The 18,241-nt window shown below is 42.6% G+C and overlaps 1 protein-coding gene and 1 pseudogene across 1 annotated transcript in view; one reads left to right on the plus strand and one right to left on the minus strand.

Annotated features, from left to right (window-relative positions):
- Positions 1-6: 6 nt before the first annotated feature.
- Positions 7-18,241, plus strand: part of LOC105503932 (chromosome unknown open reading frame, human C12orf5) — a 28,232-nt gene continuing 9,997 nt past the window's right edge. The window contains exons 1-3 of the mRNA XM_011931073.1: positions 7-102; positions 10,179-10,216; positions 16,285-16,406. Of these exons, the coding sequence (XP_011786463.1) occupies positions 71-102; positions 10,179-10,216; positions 16,285-16,406 (192 nt within the window). The 5' untranslated portion in view covers positions 7-70. The remainder of the gene's footprint in view (positions 103-10,178; positions 10,217-16,284; positions 16,407-18,241) is intronic.
- Positions 3,209-3,668, minus strand: LOC105503931 (annotated as a pseudogene).

Here is an 18,241-nt window from a genome sequence, read left to right on the forward strand (position 1 = left end):
GGAGGCGGCCCGCAATGCAGGGGCGGCGCGGAGCGGCGCGGGGCCACTGACGGGTCGCGGCTCCGGGAACATGGCTCGCTTCGCTCTGACTGTTGTCCGGCAGTAAGTATGGCTGTGGCAGGGTGCCTTTCTCTCTTCCTTGAGTGTATTGGAGCGGGTGAAGGGAACACGGGTCTGCCACCCTCTCCCCTCCCTGCTCGCTCCGCCCGGGGAGGGCTGGCTTGGAAGCGCTTTTTCCGGGGCGCTTGCCCTGGGGCCGTCTCGTGTCGCCCCTCGTCTCACCCCAGCAGCCCCGAGGGAGGACGGCAGGTCTTAGATAGCTTCTCCCGTGTTTCAGAATAAAGCGAGACCCGGAGAGCAAGGGATCGGGGTTCGAAGGCACTTGGTGGCTGCACCCAAAACGGTGCCAGACATGTCCACAGACTTGTCTGGGCATCGTTTTTGCTCCCCGGCAGATTGCAAAGAGTTTGCAGAATTGCTCGTCCGTGGCTGATGTTTTTGATGCCGGCTGCCTTCGGCTATCCTCTCTGTTTCTGAGGTTCCCCCTCTTTTCCCCAGACAGCCAGCCCCCCAGGCACATATATGAGACTTCTTTCCTTTCCCCAGAGGTTACAGTTCTGGGAGAGAAAAGAGGGTCACAACTCTGATCTCAGCAGACCGTATCATCCCAAATAAATGTTTTTTATTATCATAACATTACACGGAGCTGAATGCTGATAGGTCTTTATGTTTCTTTTCTTATCAACATGTATTTGCCAAGTGTTAACGGGAGATGAGATGAAAATCAGGGTAGTTAAGAGCATAGATTTTTCTTTTTTTTTTTTTGTGAGATGGAGCCTCGCTCTGTCTGTCACCCAGGCTGGAGTGCAGCGGCGCTATCTCTGCTCACCTCAATCTCCTGCCTCCCGGGTTCAAGCGATTCTCCTGCCTCAGCCTCCCGAGTAGGTGGGATTACAGGCATGCGCCACCATGCCCGGCTAATTTTTGTATTTTTAGTAGAGACGGGGTTTCACCATGTTGGCCAGGCAGGTCTCGAAATCCTGACCTTAAGTGATCCGCCCATCTCGGCCTCGCAAAGTGTTGGGATTACAGGCGTGAGCCCGCGCGCCCTGCTAAGAGCACAGATTTTTCAGGCAAGGTAGACCTCGGTTGGAATCTGTTCTCCAGCTAAGAGCCAGGTAGCCTGGACTTAAGTTTCCTGATATGCAGATGATAGTGCCTATCTCACTATTTTAATGTGAGAATTAAATGGGGGACAGGTAAAGTGTATGATGCAACAGGGGAAGAAATATATCTGAGAAATAACTTCTATAAAGACAGCTCCAATAAAAGTGGAATTTATTCCCAAATACGAACGTATAGTTTAGCACACCAGCATTTTGTGTGGGTACTATGTGCCAGTAGACTTTATCATACAGATAAATAACATACCATTTCTGCATTCATGGAGCTCACAAGGGACATTAATATGATTTAACTTTGTCAATTGACTTGAACTGCTATCTTTTCTGGCCTGTCCTTCCTTTATAAGAAAGATAATCTTAAGAATCCTCTAAAATTGTCCGTTTGGGATTAGCAGGATTTTAATGCCTACCTTAGAAATCTAGTTCCTCCCTATCTCTTCTCCCACCCCTTTCGGTTGTATAGAATGCCTTGGGAGAATTCTTAACTTACTAAAGGTCATTCAGCTAACTGGTAGCAGAACAGGAACTAGAGGCCTGATCACCCTTTCTTCCATGTTAGAGCACTTTCTAGACGTCTGACCCAGCCAGCCCAGTGTCATATTTATAACTGAAACTCAGACCATCAAGGTGGTTCACCCCTGTAATCCTAGCAGGTTGGGAGGCGGAAGTGGGTGGATCCCTTGAGCACAGGAGTTCAAGACCAGCCTGGGCAACATGGTGAAACCTCTTCTCTACCAAAAAAAAAAAAAAAAAAAGCTGAGTGTGGTGGTGTATGCCTGTGAACCCAGCTAATAGGGAGACTGAGGCAGAAAGATCACTTGGATCACGTGAGCCTGGGAAGTCAGGGCTATAGTGAGCTGTGATTGGGCCACTGCACCCCAGCCTAGGTGACACAGTGAGACCCTGTCTCAAAAAGAAAAGAAAAAAAAAAAAGAAAACTCAGAAGTTGTAGAATATTTGGGTTAAGGCAACCCCTAAAAAGTAAGATGATTCCTATTTAGATTCCTAATAGACAACAGTCATACAAATGTGGATTTTATTCCCTTCCTGCTGCTTAAAAAGGGTTTGATTCCGGAGGCCCTCATAGGAATCATTTTAAAAATAAGTCTTAATAAATGATTATTTGCCAGACACTGTTGTAATTAAAATCTGACAGTTTAGTGAGTTATGGACTGATATCCTCGTTTTTCACGTGAGGCAGCTGAGACAGAGACGCCTTGTAACTTGCTTAAAGTCACATGGCAAGTTGAGGAAGTAGGAGTTTAACCAAAGCAACTTTACCACTCACCGTCTTTTGTTTCCTACTTAATGTGTTAAAACCTGGTATTTGTAGATTACTTGAACATCACCAGCCATTTTTGAGGCTACTTTTTATTCTCTTAATATAATTGTGTGGAGTTATGACAATATTTTGTTCTGTTTTATATGTAGGAAGATGGAGTGAGAGTGTTGAAATAATTGATAGGGCTGGTCCAATGCTTTCCTGTCTGGACCATCCCTCTTCTTGCCTTCAGAGTTCTCAAAACCAAAACCTGGTGATTCTTTCAGGAAAAGAAGTGATTTTAAATTTGACTCATTATCACCATAGTTAAATGTAATGACTTTTTGAAGAGTTAGAGAATTTTATTGGACTTACCTCTTCAGACAATGCAAAAAAATCTTTAAAGCAATTTAAGTTCAACAGAACCCATTAGGAATCTTGTGCTGTGCCTGTATGTGGTTTATCTTTCTTCATACTTTGACATGGAAGTACCAGTGTGTATCATTTCTGGAATAGACTGCCCAAGGTTCCAGAATTTAAGTCTATCATCGTCAGACTATAACTTCTCATGATCTTATGGCACAGCATTGTTGAAAACTCCAACACGTGTAGTTGGCATTACCATCACCTATCCAGCACTATTGAAGGGTCTGGTTCCTTGAAATGTTATTTGTAGGTGTTTGCAGTTAGTCCCAGGCAAAACCATCCATTTCACTTCCCTTTTTGTTTTTTTTTTTTTTTGGTGGGGGGGGAAGAGATGTGTGCCTTTATTAGCTGAGCCACTACTTGAGGGGGATGAAGCGGGAGGAGTGGGTGCCCCCGAGGCCCGGCCGGCAGTGCTTCACCGGCTCGTAGGTGATGGAGAACTCGCCCAGGTAGTGGCCGATCATCTCTGGCTTGATCACCACCTGGTTGAAGGTCTTGCCGTTGTAGACGCCCACCATGCTGCCCACCATCTCGGGCAGGATGATCATGTCCCGCAGATGTGTCTTCACCACTTCCGGCTTCTCCACTTCCGGCTTCTTGGCCTTGCGCAGGCGCTTCGGCGGCGAGTGCTGTTTCCGCTGCAGGCCGGGGTTCAGCTTCCGCCGCTGGCACGCACTGTACAGTTGCATCAGCTGCTGGTGAGACGTGTCCGGATACTGGTCTGGGTCCTCGCCCCGGTAGATGAATTTGCGGAAGGTCAATTTGCGGAAGGTCAGCTTCTGCTCTACCTCTGCCATCTTGCCGGATCCTCAGAAAAGTTCACCTCCATTTTTAGGCAGCTCTTAAAACTTTAATATTTTTTGGCAAACTAAATTTAATTTACTTTTAATGATTTAAAAATGAATTAGTAAATTTTTTTGTTTTTGCTTTTTTTTTTTTTTTGAGACGGAGTTTCACTCTTGTTACGCAGGTTGGAGTGCAATGGCAAGATCTCGGCTTGCCACAACCTCCGCCTCCTGGGTTCAAGCGATTCTCCTGCCTCAGCCTCCCGAGTAGCTGGGATTACAGGCGTGCGCCACCACGCGCGGCTACTTTTTACTTTTGGTAGAGTTGGGGTTTCTCCATGTTGGTCAGACTGGTCTCGAACTCCCGATCTCAGGTTATCTGCCCGCCTCGGCCTCCCAAAGTGTTGGGATTACAGGCGTGAGCCACTTCACCTGGCCGAATTGGTAAAGTTATTGACAGCAAGACTCACTTGGTTTTCTTACTGTTCCTCTGTTGGCAGTTACTTTTTGTGTAAGGCTAATAATCGTGCTGTATATTAATAAAGCAAGCAAAATACTATTAGATAATCTGTAATTTAGTACTTTTATAAAGCTAATACTTTTATAAAATTTTAATGCTTTATAAAAGTATAAAGGTACTTTGTACAGATACTTTATAAAGATCAAGGACAGCCAAAAGTCCTGTAATCCCAGCGCTTTGGGAGGCCAAGGTGGGTGGATCACCTGAGGCCAGGAGTTGAAGACCAGCCTGGCCAACGTGGTGAAACCCTGTCTGTACTAAAAATACGAAAAATTAGCCGGGCGTAGTGGCGGGCCCCTGTAAATCCCAGCCACTCGGAAGGCTGAGGCAGGAGAATCTCTTGAACCCAGGAGGCGGAGGTTGCAGCTCATGAGCCCAGATTACGCCATTGCACTCCAGCCTGGGAAACGAGTGAAACTCTGTCTCAGAAAAAAAAAAAGGACAGCCAAAAGTCTTGTGTTACTAGCTCTTGAAATCTTCAATATTTGCAAATGAATTTATTAGAGTAAAGGAATTAGGACTAAGCTGTATTCGTGATATCGGGTGAAGGTTTACATTTTCATTTACACTACAGAACATCTATTTTGAAAACTTGACCCAAATTTACACTGATTTCCCATGATTTGTCCCTCCTTTGTAGCAAGCTGAGTATTGTGTGTTGAATTTGAATTCCTTAAAAGGAATTAAGGGAAATTGAGCTTTCTGTATGATTTCTGAAGAAATGCGGCAGAGTATAAATCCAGACTAAAAAGATAAAATATCTGTTAAGCAAGAACTGTGAGATAACCTACAAAATGAAGGATGTATATTTGTAGGTCCTATAAATGGCTGATCCTAAGACTTAACATCTTGGCATAAGCACTTGGATTCCTGCAGAGTCAGGTTTCTGTTTTGGAAATGGACCACACTGCAGATTTTGAAAATGAGTGGTGTTATTCCTGACTCCTTCAAAATATATCCCTCTGACCTTTCAGCTTCGTTCACCTTCTCTGCTGCTATCGCAAGTCAGACAGACTTGGGTAAGGGAAATAGATTAATAATAAAACTGTTTTAGCCATCAACTTTCCCTTCCCATTCCCCAAACATACTAATTAAACAGTTACTTCAAGGATTTATATAAATCTCTCAATAAAGCTGATAAAAGCTGTAAAATTAAATATTTATGAAAGCTTTTGGAAAAAAATCTATTTTTGGATTCCTACTCTTTAATATTTATAAAGTGATTTGAACGCAGAAATGCCAAATAGAACTAAACTGAATGCTGTGAGTGTTAATACTACTGAGTCTGCAGCAGCCTCTGTTGATATACGGCTAAACGAAGCCTTCATTATATCGCAGCGGTTATGCTGCTTTCACTGAAAATCGTTAGATGGTGGGGCAGTACTTTTACGAAACTATCAAATTTCTGGGATTCCATTTTTTAGAAAGTGACATTTGGACAATATAAACCTTTGTTTTAATTTGAATCCTTTATTATCTACTTTGATTAAATAAAAATGCTGAGTTAATCTTTTGAGCAAGTATACAAAAGGTAATCATCTCTGCCAAATTTCTGTGATTTGTAAATACTGAGTTTTTTGGTGGCTCTTGCATGATTTCTTGGTTGGCAGATTATTAAATTTCTTCTCACCCCTGATTTCAAAATGAGGGTGTGTTTTGGCTTTGGCTGGAAATTGTATTAGCTATGTTAAAAGAAAAACTTCGGCCGGGCGCGGTGGCTCACGCCTATAATCCGAGCACTTTGGGAGGCCGAGGCGGGCGGATCACAAGGTCAGAAGATCGAGACCACGGTGAAACCCTGTCTCTACTAAAAATACAAAAAATTAGCCGGGGGCGCTTGTAGTCCCAGCTACTCGGGAGGCTGAGGCAGGAGAATGGTGTGAACCCGGGAGACGGAGCTTGCAGTGAGCCAAGATCGTGCCACTGCACTCCAGCCAGGGGGGCAGAGCGAGACTCCGTCTCAAAAAAAAAAAAAAAAAAAAAAAGAAAAACTTCACACAAATTAGACTTTGTTTATTTGAGCAAAGAAATGATTCATAGATCAGGCAGCACCTAAACAAGTAAAGCTTCAGAGTGCTCAACCCAGTGACATAGGCAGGCAATATTTATAGACAGAGAAGGGAAGTGACACGGCCAGGCGTGGTGGCTCACACCTATAAACCCAGCACTTTGGGAGGCCAAGGCAGGAGGATCACCTTACGTCTGGAGTTCGAGACCAGCCTGGCCAACATGGTGAAACTGTGTCTCTACTAAACATACAAAAATTAGCTGGACGTGGTGGCACTTGCGTGTAATCCCAGCTATTTGGGAGGCTGAGGCAGGAGAATCACTTGAACCCTGGAGTTGGAGATTGCAGTGAGCCAAGATCACACCACTGCACTCCGGCCTGGGCTGCATAGTGCGACCCCATCAGGAAAAAAAAAAAAAAGAAAGGATGTGACATATTGAAGTAACCTGATTGGTTACAGCTTCACTTTGCCTTATTGGGATATGTCTGAGCAGTTTGCAGCCCATAATTGGCTGAAAGCTCAGCTGCCATGATTGGCTGAGACTTGGTTCTTATATACTCTCAAATTATGTTGTAGTTTGTTTACATATTAAGTTAGGTGACAGCTCCCTAGGCATGGAGGCAGTTTTAGGCCAGGTTTAATTTAAGGGCTACAAGCCACTGTCTAACGAGGATGTTATTTGTGTTGAAATAACAGATATTTTATTCTTGGTCTCAGCAATATTTTGAGGCTGAGACAGGAAGTGAATCCAATACATGGTAACTATTTTCTAGATTAAAAATGACAGGTTCCCCATGTTTGCCCTGAATGCTTCTGCTTTATCCATCTGAATGGTAAAAGTTAATATCCTCTTTCACGCCCATTTTTTAAGATTCTGAATGACTTTTAGAGTGTAGGAAATCGTTTTTTGTTGTTGTTGTTGTTTTTTTGCGTTGAAGTCTTGCTTTTGTCGCCCAGGCTGGAGTGCAATGGCACGATCTGGCTCACTGCAACCTCCCCCTCCCGGGTTCAAGTGATTCTTCTGCTTCAGCCTCCCGAGTAGCTGGGATTACAGGTGCCTGCCACCACGCCTGGCTAATTTTTGTATTTTTAGTAAACACAGGGTTCCACCATGTTGGCTAGGGTGGTCTTGAACTCCTGACCTCAGGCGATCCACCCTCCTCGGCCTCCCAAAGTGCTGGGTTTATACGCGTGAGCCACTGCACCTGGCCTAGGAAATCTTTTATTAATTTTAACAACAATGATAATGGCAAATCAGTGCAGTTGGTTTTTACCAAGGTATAAATAGTTCTATGTAATTTTTTTTTTTTTTGGAAACAGAGTCTTGCTCTGTCGCCTAGGCTGGAGTGTGGCATGATCTTGGCTCACTGCAACCTCCGCCTCCTGGGTTCAAGCGCTTCTTCTGCCTCAGCCTCCTGAGTAGCTGAGACTACAGGCGCGCACCACCATGTCTGGCTAATTTTTGTACTTTTAGTAGAGACGGAGTTTCACCATATTGGCCAGGCAGGTCTTGAACTCCTCACCTCGTGATCTGCCCACCTCGGCCTCCCAAAGTGCTGGGATTACAGGCATGAGCCACCACCCCTGGCCAATTCTGTGTAATTGTTTTTCTTTATCATACATTTATTTTTTAAGCTAATACATCTGCATATTTAGAAATCAAAACAATTCTCCCTCGTCTTCCTGTTCTCCCCCCAACCAATGGGTGACCATGTTTATTAGTTTCATGTTTATCCTTTCATTGTTTCTTTGTGCATATCCAGATGTTTATTTCCCTCCTTTCTAAAAAGGTAGCTTGCTTTTTATATTATTCTATACCTTCCTTTTTCTACTTAATCATATATCTTGGTGAGCATTCTGTATCTACATATAATCTCTCTCTTTAAAGGACACATTTACATAGGATTCCATTAGGTAGATATGTCACTGTTTATTTGTTAATATAAGTAATGGTTATTCTGGCCATAGTTAAGGAAACTAATTTCCTTGTTAACGGACATTTGGGTTGTTTATAATCTGTTGCAACTAGAAATAATACTGTAGCTAATGATCTTTTTTTTGTGTGTGTGAAATAGGGTCTCGCTCTGTCACCCATATTGGAGTGTGGTGGTGTGATTGCAGCTCACTGCAGCCTCTGCCTCCCGAGCTTAAGCAATTCTCATGCCTCAGTCTCCCAAGTAGCTGGGATTACAGGTGCCCGCCACCACACCTGGCTAATATTTGTGTTTTTAGTGGAGACGGGTTTTCACCATGTTGGCCAGGCTGGTCTCAAACTCCTGACCTCAAGTAATCCATACTCACCTCGGCCTCCCAAAGTACTGGGATTACAGGCGTGAGCCACCACACCTGGCCGCGAATGATCTTTTAAATATGAGTGAATTCAGTTATTCCCAGTAATTGGGTTATTGGATAAAAGGGTAAACAGATTTGTCATTTTGATAGATATTTCCAGATGGCCCTCTCCAGGCAAAAGTACATTCATGAAGTTCTGTCATTTCCCAGGATTTTCTGCAGACCCTGGGCATGTTGAGGGTATGCAGTCCCTGCTTGTGCCTTTAAGGAACTGGAGCCAGGATAGACACACAGCTACGAAGTCAATTAGCACACAGATGAAAACTTATGTCGGTAGTGCCAGGGGACAGTGGGAGCATAGAGTGTGGGTATTAAATAGAGTAGGTAGATGGGGAATGGTACTGGGGAGGGAGACCACCTAAAAGAACCCGGTCTTGTGTTGGGTCTTAAAGAACATTCGTATTGGCCAAAGCCAGCAGTCTGCATCTTGGCGGAGGTTGGCACACAGCTGTCTTTGTAAACAGGTAGCAAGATTCCAGGCCGAGGCCTGAGTTTATGATTCTGACTTCCAGGTCTGGTAGATTTTTTTTCTACATCTGAGTAAATCAATCCTTTGTGACATTTTAATTATTATAAACTAGTGCTTCACTTAAAAACAATGGAACGATCATTTTCCATCGAAATCAAGGAAATGCGAATTAAAATTAAAGTGGGATGAATTGTTCAGGTACCAGATTGGCACAGATGGAAGAAACCTTACGTCACTGAGTCTTATTGAGGGTGGTACACCACACCACAGGGTGGTGTAACTTGCTATGACACTTTGGCATTACCTAATAAAGCTGGGTATTTGCATACCTTATGGCCCAGCAATTCTAGTGCTAGGTTGGGTCAGCAAACATTTAAGTAGCGCTCAAAGAAATCTCAACTGAATTCTTGATTCTACTTTTCGTGTATTTGACAAGTGCATTTATTGTTAACCTGTTCTGCTCTCTGTCCAGTCTTGCCCATGCACTTCTGGCCCTTTTCCCCCTGCCAGCCTCAGTAACCCCAGTTATTTTGTGACAAAGTTTCCAGTTCTTTTACCCTGCTGGTTGCTTCAGATTGCTTTGATTTGTTTTGGTGTTTTAGTTTTTAAAAGTGTAGTACTCAAACCTCAGTTCAGTGTGCAGTTGGTCTGCAAGATAGTTGTCAGTACTACAAAAAATAACTGCTGAAGGCCTAGGAACTAAGAGAAGGCAGGGGATTCTGAAGGTTTGTGGACGTCTCTCGCATTCCATTCAGATTCTCTTTCATTTGCTCATTCAGTCCAGCAATGAAGAGAGACTCTCACGTTTTTGGTCCTGCTGCCAGTGAGAGTAGTTTTGATCAATATATTTCTTTTAACAACATTATTTGGCTAAAATGGTATTTGCATTATATTTTTTAGTAGGATTTTCCATTTGCAGTCCACTTAAGATTGGTTCCTGATCTATATGTTTTAGTTTGGAGCAGTTTGAAGTTCTTAGCTCTTCATTAAAGAAGATGATTGCGAATATTAGTTTAGAATAAATTGTTTTTACGGGTTGGATTATGAAGCATGTTACAAGTTTCATATGATGTCTTTATTAGTATAATCACACTTCATTGCTCATTTTTCTTTCCTCCTCTCAAAAATAGTATAATTTGGCTAATGAGGTTCTCCTTCTCTTCCTATTTTAGTGGAGAAACAAGATTTAACAAGGAGAAGATAATTCAAGGTTGGTATAATCCGATTGTTATTGTAGCTCTCACCCTCGTGTTAATAAGATGTGTGAGTTAAGCAGATTTGGTGGGGTGGAGTAGACTGGGGGCAGCACTCCATTGTGAATTGGGATTACAGAATCAAAGCATCATAACCACAGAAATACGATGAGAAATATGATCAGGGCTGTTACTCACCAGGAGGAGTAAATCTCTCAAGTGAACTGGGTGTGAAGTACAGTTCTCCAAGTTATTCTTTATGTGTAGCTTCAAAGTGACTCTGTCAGCTGATTAATTATATTGGGTCTGGGTGTCTTAAAATGTAACTGTCTGGATTTGAAATTATTCTGTATTTGGAAGCATGAAGCTTACTGACCGGTGTTAATGGTATTTTTTCTGCTAAGATAGTTATCTTAGTTTTGGTAGTAATAAAGGTTTAAAAAAAGAACTATTTTCATATGTGGTTGTTACTTTATTCTGAAGAGATTCTTTCTCCCTTTTTCTGTTAATTTGGACTCAGATCTTTTATTTGCCCTGTGATCCAGCTAGTCTGGCTTTTTAGGAATATCTTGAGTGAACTTTTGGCTAGACATGCTGTTTCTGCGCTGTGATTATAAAAGCATTTAGTTTTATTTTTTTGGTTAGGGACTTCTGGGGTTTACAGAAACTGATTGTCATATTCCATGAGCCTGACTCCCTTTTATGGACACTAACTGGTCTGATTCTCAAGGGAACCTTTGTTTTCAGACAAAATATGCCCCGCCCGGGTTATCCTTTGGACTGAAGCCTCTTACCACCTGGCCTTTAGTATTGCTCATTTCTCTTATTTCCTAAGACATTGACGGTGGAACGTCTGGAAAGTTTTTGTGTTCACACTTGTTTTAGGTTGTTTTGTGTTCTTTTCCTGACCTTGTCAGTTGGATGCTTTAGTTCTTTAAGTTACAGCCTTTTGTGTGTAAGCATTCAAGGCTCATATATTCCTTTTTTTTTTCTGAGGCAGGGTCTCACTCTGCCGTTCAAGCTGGAGTGCGGTGGCACGATCTCAGCTCACTGTACCCTCTGCCTCTCGGGTTCAAGCAATTTCTCTTGCCTCAGCCTCCTGAGTAGCTGGGATTACAGGCGCATGTCACCATGCCCAGCTAATTTTTCTATTTTTGGTAGAGATGGGGTTTCACCATGTTGACCAGGCTGGTCTCGAACTCCTGACCTCAGGTGATCTGCCCGCCTCGGTGTCCCAGAGTGCTGAGATTACAGGTGTGAGCCGCTGCACCCGGCCTCTGCACCCGGCCTCAAGGCTTATATATTTCTAAGTACTGTTTTTGTTTGCATGCCCATAGTTTTGGCACGTGGTAATGTAAGCATTCAGCACTAAGTATTTTAAATTCCCATTGAGTGACTTCCATTGTAAATGCTTTTGTGTTCTGTCAGTATGGTTTATTTGATGATACGTCTTTGAAATGTGTTAATTATGGTCAGTTTTTATAATTCTTCCATTGTATGCTTCAGAAAAATCTATAATCCCTCATTGTTGGGACTGGAGTTATATATCAATAATCAGCCTTCTTGATTTTGTTTTTCAAATCTTACACACTTTATTAACTTTATAAATGCACTAGTTTGCCTGCATGTCCTAAATATCAATTTATGAGTGCAGTATTTTTAATTCCCTGCTGCGGTGGCCAGTTTGCCCTTTAATAGTTGAAATTCTATCCATTTTTGGTTTCTATGTTCTGCTTTTCTACAGATTGAGGTTATTTTATTAGGCTTATACAAGTTTAAATGATTACATCTGAGTAAATGGGATCATTGATTTTTTTATAGTGGTCCCCAAATTCTTAGTGAGACTTGAGTCATAAAGTCTTACTTTTCTGATAGTAATTTAGCTACTTGAGCTGTTTTGGAGATGGAATTTCAGTGGTATGTATTTTTCCATCTCATTCCTTTCACCCTTTGTGTGTACTCATGTTTAAGTGTTACCTCATAAATAGTATGTAGCTACATTTTGGCTCTTTTAAAAATATATATAATTTGTCTTTCTTTTTTTTTTTTTTGAGACAGAGTCTTGCTCTGTCACCCAGGGTGGGCTGCAGTAGTGCGATCTCGGCTCACTGCAGCCTCTGCCTCCCGGCTTCGAGCAATTCTGCTGCCCCAGCCTCCTGACTAGCTGGGATTACAGGTGCTCGCCGCCACACCTGGTTACTTTTTGTTTGTCTGTTTGTTGTTTATTTATTTATTTTGAGATGGAGTCTCATTCTGTCACCCAGGCTGGAGTACAATGGTGTGATCTCGGCTCCTGCAACCTCCGCCTCCCGGGTTCAAGTGATTCTCCTGTCTCAGCCTCCCGAGTAGCTGGGATTACAGGTGTGTGCCACCAGGCCCGGCTAATTTTTGTGTTTAAGTAGAGACGGAGTTTCACCGTGTTGGTCAGGCTGGTCTTGAATTTCTGATCTCGTGATCCACCCACCTCGGCCTCCCAAAGTGCTGGGATTACAGGTGTGAGCCACCACGCCCGACCTAATTTTCGTATTTTTAGTAGAGACGGGGTTTTACCATGTTGGCCAGGCAGGTCTCGAACTCCTGACCTCAGGTGATCCACCTGCCTTGGCCTCCCAAAGTGTTGGAATTGCAGACTTGAGCCACCACGCCTGGCCTAGAATTTGTCTTTTGACTGGCAGTAGTGGCTGTTTGCCTTTATTCTGGTCACTGATGTGTTTTGATTTTTTTTCTTTGTTGTTGTTTCCCCCTTCTTTTTCTAGTCTTTCTTTTTTATCTTACCTGCTTTTACTTCTTAAGTTCTTGGATTTTTCCTGTTCAGCACTCTCTTACTTTCCCCACTACCTTTGAATTGATGTACCATTTCCATTCTTTTCATGGTTATCTTAAAATTTTAACCTTCACACCTGTCTTAACCAGGGCTGCTGTAACAGAGTATCATGGACCCAGTGGCTTGAATAGTACACAGTTCTAGAGACTGGGAATTCCAAGATCAGGGTGCCAGCAGATCCCGTGTCTGTGGAGGGCCTGATTCCTGGTTTGCAGACTGCTGTCCTCTGGTTAATATCCTCACATGGCAGAGAGAGAGAACGAGAGCACTTCTAAGGACACTAATCCTGTTCATGAGGGCTCCACCCTAGGATCTAATCACCTCCCAGAGGCCTGCCTCCTGATACCATCACATTGAGGGTTAGGATGTCAACATTTGAATTTTGGGGGGACACATTCACTCTGATAGTACCTAATAAAGTATAATATTAATATCCCCTCTTCCAAAAAATACAAATCACTTGTCTAGTAGCTTAGTCCTGTCTTTTTTTAATTGCTTGAGGTAGACATTATTATCTTCATTTGTTTAGATGGCATTTAAATTTATGAATATATTTGCAAGTTTCTCTGCTCCTCATTTGTTTTCATCTCAGACCATTTCTGAAGTACATTCTTTGAAAAGTCCTCTAGTGTATAGAGAGCAGCTGGTGGTAAACGCAGTGGCTTCAGTCAGTACACACTTCGAACTGGTGATTCTCTCAGCCCTTGGAAGATAGCATTCTGCAGTTTTTGGTTCCATTTTTCCTGGTAAGAGGTTTCTGTCAGCTAAATGGTGTTCCATGGTAGGAAATAGGTCTTTCTCTGTAACTTCCTTTAAACTCTTCAATTTTGGTATTCTTCAGTTTCTCATAATGTATCTAGGAGGATTTTTTTTTAAAATTTATCCTACTTGATTTTCATCTGTTTTCTTACTCTGTGAAATTCTCAACTATTTTCTTTTCATATTCCTCCTCCCCTTTATTTTTTCTATTCTTTTTTTTTTTTTTTTGATATGGAATTTCACTCTTGTTGCCCAGGCTGGAGTGCTGTGGTGTGATCTCGGCTGACTGTAACCTTCGCCTCCTGGGCTCAAGCGATTTTCCTGCCTCAGCCTCCCAAATAGCTGGGATTATGGGTGTGCTCCACCATGCCCAGCTAATTTTGTATTTTTAGTAGAGACAGCATTTCGCCATGTTGGCCAGGCTGGTTTCAAACTCTTGACCTTGAGTGATCCACCCACCTCGGCCTCCCAACGTGTTGGGATTGCAGGCGTGAGCCACCATGCCCAGCCATTTTTTTTCTATTCTTTTAGCGTTCCAATTAGATGCATGTTATAGACTGAATGTTTTCCTTCCCAAAAGTTACATGTTAAAATCATAACTCCCAGTATGATGACATTAGGAGGTGGCGTCTTTGGGCGGTAGTTAGGTCACAAGAGTGCACCCCTCATGAATGGAATTTATACGAGAGACACCAGAGAGCTCTTTCCGCTTTGTGCCATGGGAGCACTGAAGGAGAAGTCAGCAGCCTGTAACGTGGAGAGGGCCCTCACCAGAACCCAACCATGATGGTACGCTCATCTCAAACTTCCAGCCTCCAGAACTGTGAGAAATAAATATCTGTTGTTAATAAGCCACCCAGTCTGTAGTACTTTGTTATAGCAGCTAAGACAGTGCATCATTAGGAATTCTTATTCTTTCCTTTGGAACTCTTTATATAGCTGAGCTATGTTCTATCTCCTTGTATCTGTGCTGTGTACTGGGCAATACCTTCTGCCCTGTCTTTCTGTCTTTGAGTTCATTAAACCTCCTTTCATCCGAGTCTCTGTTTATCCATTGAGGGGCCCCCTGCAGCCCCTGGCAATTCTGATTTTTATTATTAAAAGATGTACTTGGTGATTTTAGAAAACTGCTTGTTTTTGATGCTTACTGTTAATTGCTTATTTTTGTGATTCTGTCTTTATGTTTTATTCATAGTCATTGTAAAGTCCATATTTGCTGATTTCAGCGTCTGAGGTCTTGATGGGTGGCTTTGGTTTATGATAGATTATTTTCTTGTGTGTTGAATCTTTGGCTAAACAATTACTTGTTCTAAATTAGTGGAAAACCTTTTAGCCTCTTTTGAGAATGATTTGCTGTGAAGAGGATTTGTATTTTATTTTACCACAGGCCTGAGGCCGCACATTAAGTCTCCTTACAGGAGCCCTTACTCCCAAGAATTTTGTGTTTAGTCCTCCCGCTTGCCGTCCCCTCCAGCAGGCCTCCTCCCCCAGCCCCACCAGCCTGTCCTGATAGCCCGCCACCTTCATTTTTTTCATGTCGGTATTCACAGTTCAGTTCAGGGTTTTGGGGTTGCTTTGCTTTGTCCCTTGGAGATTTTTTATATGTTCTGTGGGCCCAGCAATGCAGCGCGCACACACACACACACACACACACAGACACACGCACACCCCCACACACAGACACACACCCACACACACACAGACACAAACACACACACACACACACAGACACACACACCCACACACAGATACACACACACACCCACACACAGACTCACACACACCCACACACACAGACACACACACACACCTACACAGACACACACACACAGACACACAGACACAGACACACAGACACACACACACAGACACCCACACAGACACACAGACACATACACACACACAGACACACAGACACACACACCAGACACAGACACACACACACACACAGACACACACATACACACACCATTTAGATCTTTTGTAGGAGGAGGTCCCTTCAGAGTGTCCAGTCAACCGTTATCCTGGAAATAGAGGTTTCAAAGCATTTTTTAAATGAAAAAGGAAAAGAAAGGGAGGAAAGAAGGAAAGAGGAAAAGTAATACCATTATAATACTGAGCATTTGGATGATGGGAATAAAGAAGGAAAAAACTTTTAGATGATGGTCCTTCCGTCCCAATGCATTACCTGTAAGATCAGAGCCAATTATTGAAGAGATTGGCAAACATAAAAGAGGGAAGAGCTAAGACATTTGTGTCTCATCATCACCTGGTTCCCATTAGGCAAGCATTGTTTTGGAAAATAATTGAATACTTGAGCCGTTATAGACTTACAACTTACTTTTACTTGCTAATAACTCCCTGAAAAGTTACGTGGAAAAGTCCTTAAAAAAATCTTTCATTAAAATATAGATAAATGCAGCCTGTATTTTCTACATGTGATTTATACATCTCTTATATGTAGTTTTTGATGTTATTGTTCCTCTTCTTAATATATCACAGGACAAGGAGTAGATGTACCTCTTTCGGAAACTGGATTTAGACAAGCAGCAGCTGCTGGTATATTTCTGAATAATGTGAAGTTTACTCATGCTTTCTCCAGTGATCTCATGAGGACAAAGCAGGTAAATTTATTTATTTATTTGTTTTGAGACAGAGCCTCACTCTATGCCCAGGCTAGAGTGCAGTGGTACAGTCTGTTCACTGCAACCTCCGTCTCCCGGTTTCAAGTGATTCTCATGCCTCAGCCTCCCAAATAGCTGGGATTACAGGTGTGTGCCACCACACCTGGCTGATTTTTGTAATTTTAGTAGAGATGGCGTTTTACCATGTTGCTGGTCTCAAACTTCTAACCTCAGGTGATCCCCCTGCCTTAGCCTCCCAAAGTGCTGAGATTACAGGCGTGAACCACCACGCTCAGCAACAGGTGAGTTTAGAGTCAAGGTCTAGGCTGATGTGCCAGAAGTCTCAACAATTGTGTAATCTTGAAAAATCTGCTACCAGAGTCTATAGGGAATTAAACCCCACACAGACATGACTTTCCTGAACAGAACTTATTTATTTTTTTTATTTTGTACTTTTAAAAAAAATTGATTTTTAAATTAGAGTAGCCTAGAAAAAAATGTCTAACAAGAATGTAAATAAGCTATTATGAGAGAGAGCAGGGAGAAATGACAGGAGAAATTAACCCACCGTGACATCAGGTATTATGATTACCAGATAGAGTAAGAAACCACTATGTCACTGTAAAGCAATAAAAGACTTGTTAGAAATATCTTCAGGGAGCAGATTACTGTAAAAATGAAAAACCAGTTGGGCACGGTGGCTCATGCCTGTAATCTCTGCACTTTGGGAGGCCGAGGCGGGTGGATCACTTGAGGTCAGGAGTTCAAGACCAGCCTGGCCAACATGGTGAAACCTGTCTCTACTACAAATACAAAAATTAACCGGATGTGGTGGCGTGCACCTTAATCCCAGCTCCTCGGGAGACTGAGGCAGGAGAATCACTTGAACCCAGGAGGCAGAGGTTGCAGTGAGCCAAGATTGTGCCATTGCACTCCAGCTTGGGCTACAGAGCAAGACTCTGTCTTGAAAATTAAAAAAAAAAAAGTAAAATCAAAATGAATGCAGTCTACTTCTAAAACCTCAATGGAAGGAGAGTTTTGTGACCAACTGTGAGTGAACTATTGTTGGAATTTCATCTCCCCCATAAACAATTAGAAAATGTGACAAAATATGTGAAACCACTGTTTTCAGACATTAGACTTTGGGCACTGTGGGCCTATGATGCCTGAATTAAGTGGAACAAAGAAGGTGAGCCCTAGGAGTGTCCTGGTTTTCTGGCTGAAGCAATTTCCAAACTCTGGTAGGCGAAGCCAAGTAGAGCTTAGAGGTCTCAGTGAGTTAAGGAGACAAAACTTGGAATTTGGGGAGGTTAATTTTTGCATAACTAAAATTTGTGGGGCAGAGTACTGGAAGAAAGAGGTGGATAGAGAAATAACTCTAGAAATATGTACACGAATCTCCTTAAATTGAAACATTTCTTGAAACAAATGATAATTGAAACACAACATACCAAAACCTGTGGGATACAGCAAAGACATTAGGGAAGTTTAAAAATAGCTATAAGTGCCTACATCAAAAGAAGAAAAACTCTAAATAAACATCTAACAATGCATCTTAAAGAACTAGAAAAGCCACTTTGGGAGGCCGGGATGGGAGGATTGCCTGAGCGCAGGAGTTTAAGACCAGCCTGGGCAACATGGTGAAACACTGTCTTCACTGAAATAACAAATCAGCCCGGCGTGGTGGTGGGTGCCTGTAATCCCAGCTACTCAGGAGGCTGAGGCGTGAGAGTTGCTTGAACCTGGGAGGCAGAGGTTGCAGTGAGCTGAGACTGTGCCACTGCATTCCAGCCTGGGCAACAAAGCAAAACCTTGTCTTAAAAAAAAAAAAAAAA

The sequence above is a fragment of the Colobus angolensis genome, unplaced genomic scaffold, assembly GCF_000951035.1.
Source record: "Colobus angolensis palliatus isolate OR3802 unplaced genomic scaffold, Cang.pa_1.0 Scaffold89, whole genome shotgun sequence".
NCBI classification, from domain to species: Eukaryota; Metazoa; Chordata; class Mammalia; order Primates; family Cercopithecidae; genus Colobus; species Colobus angolensis.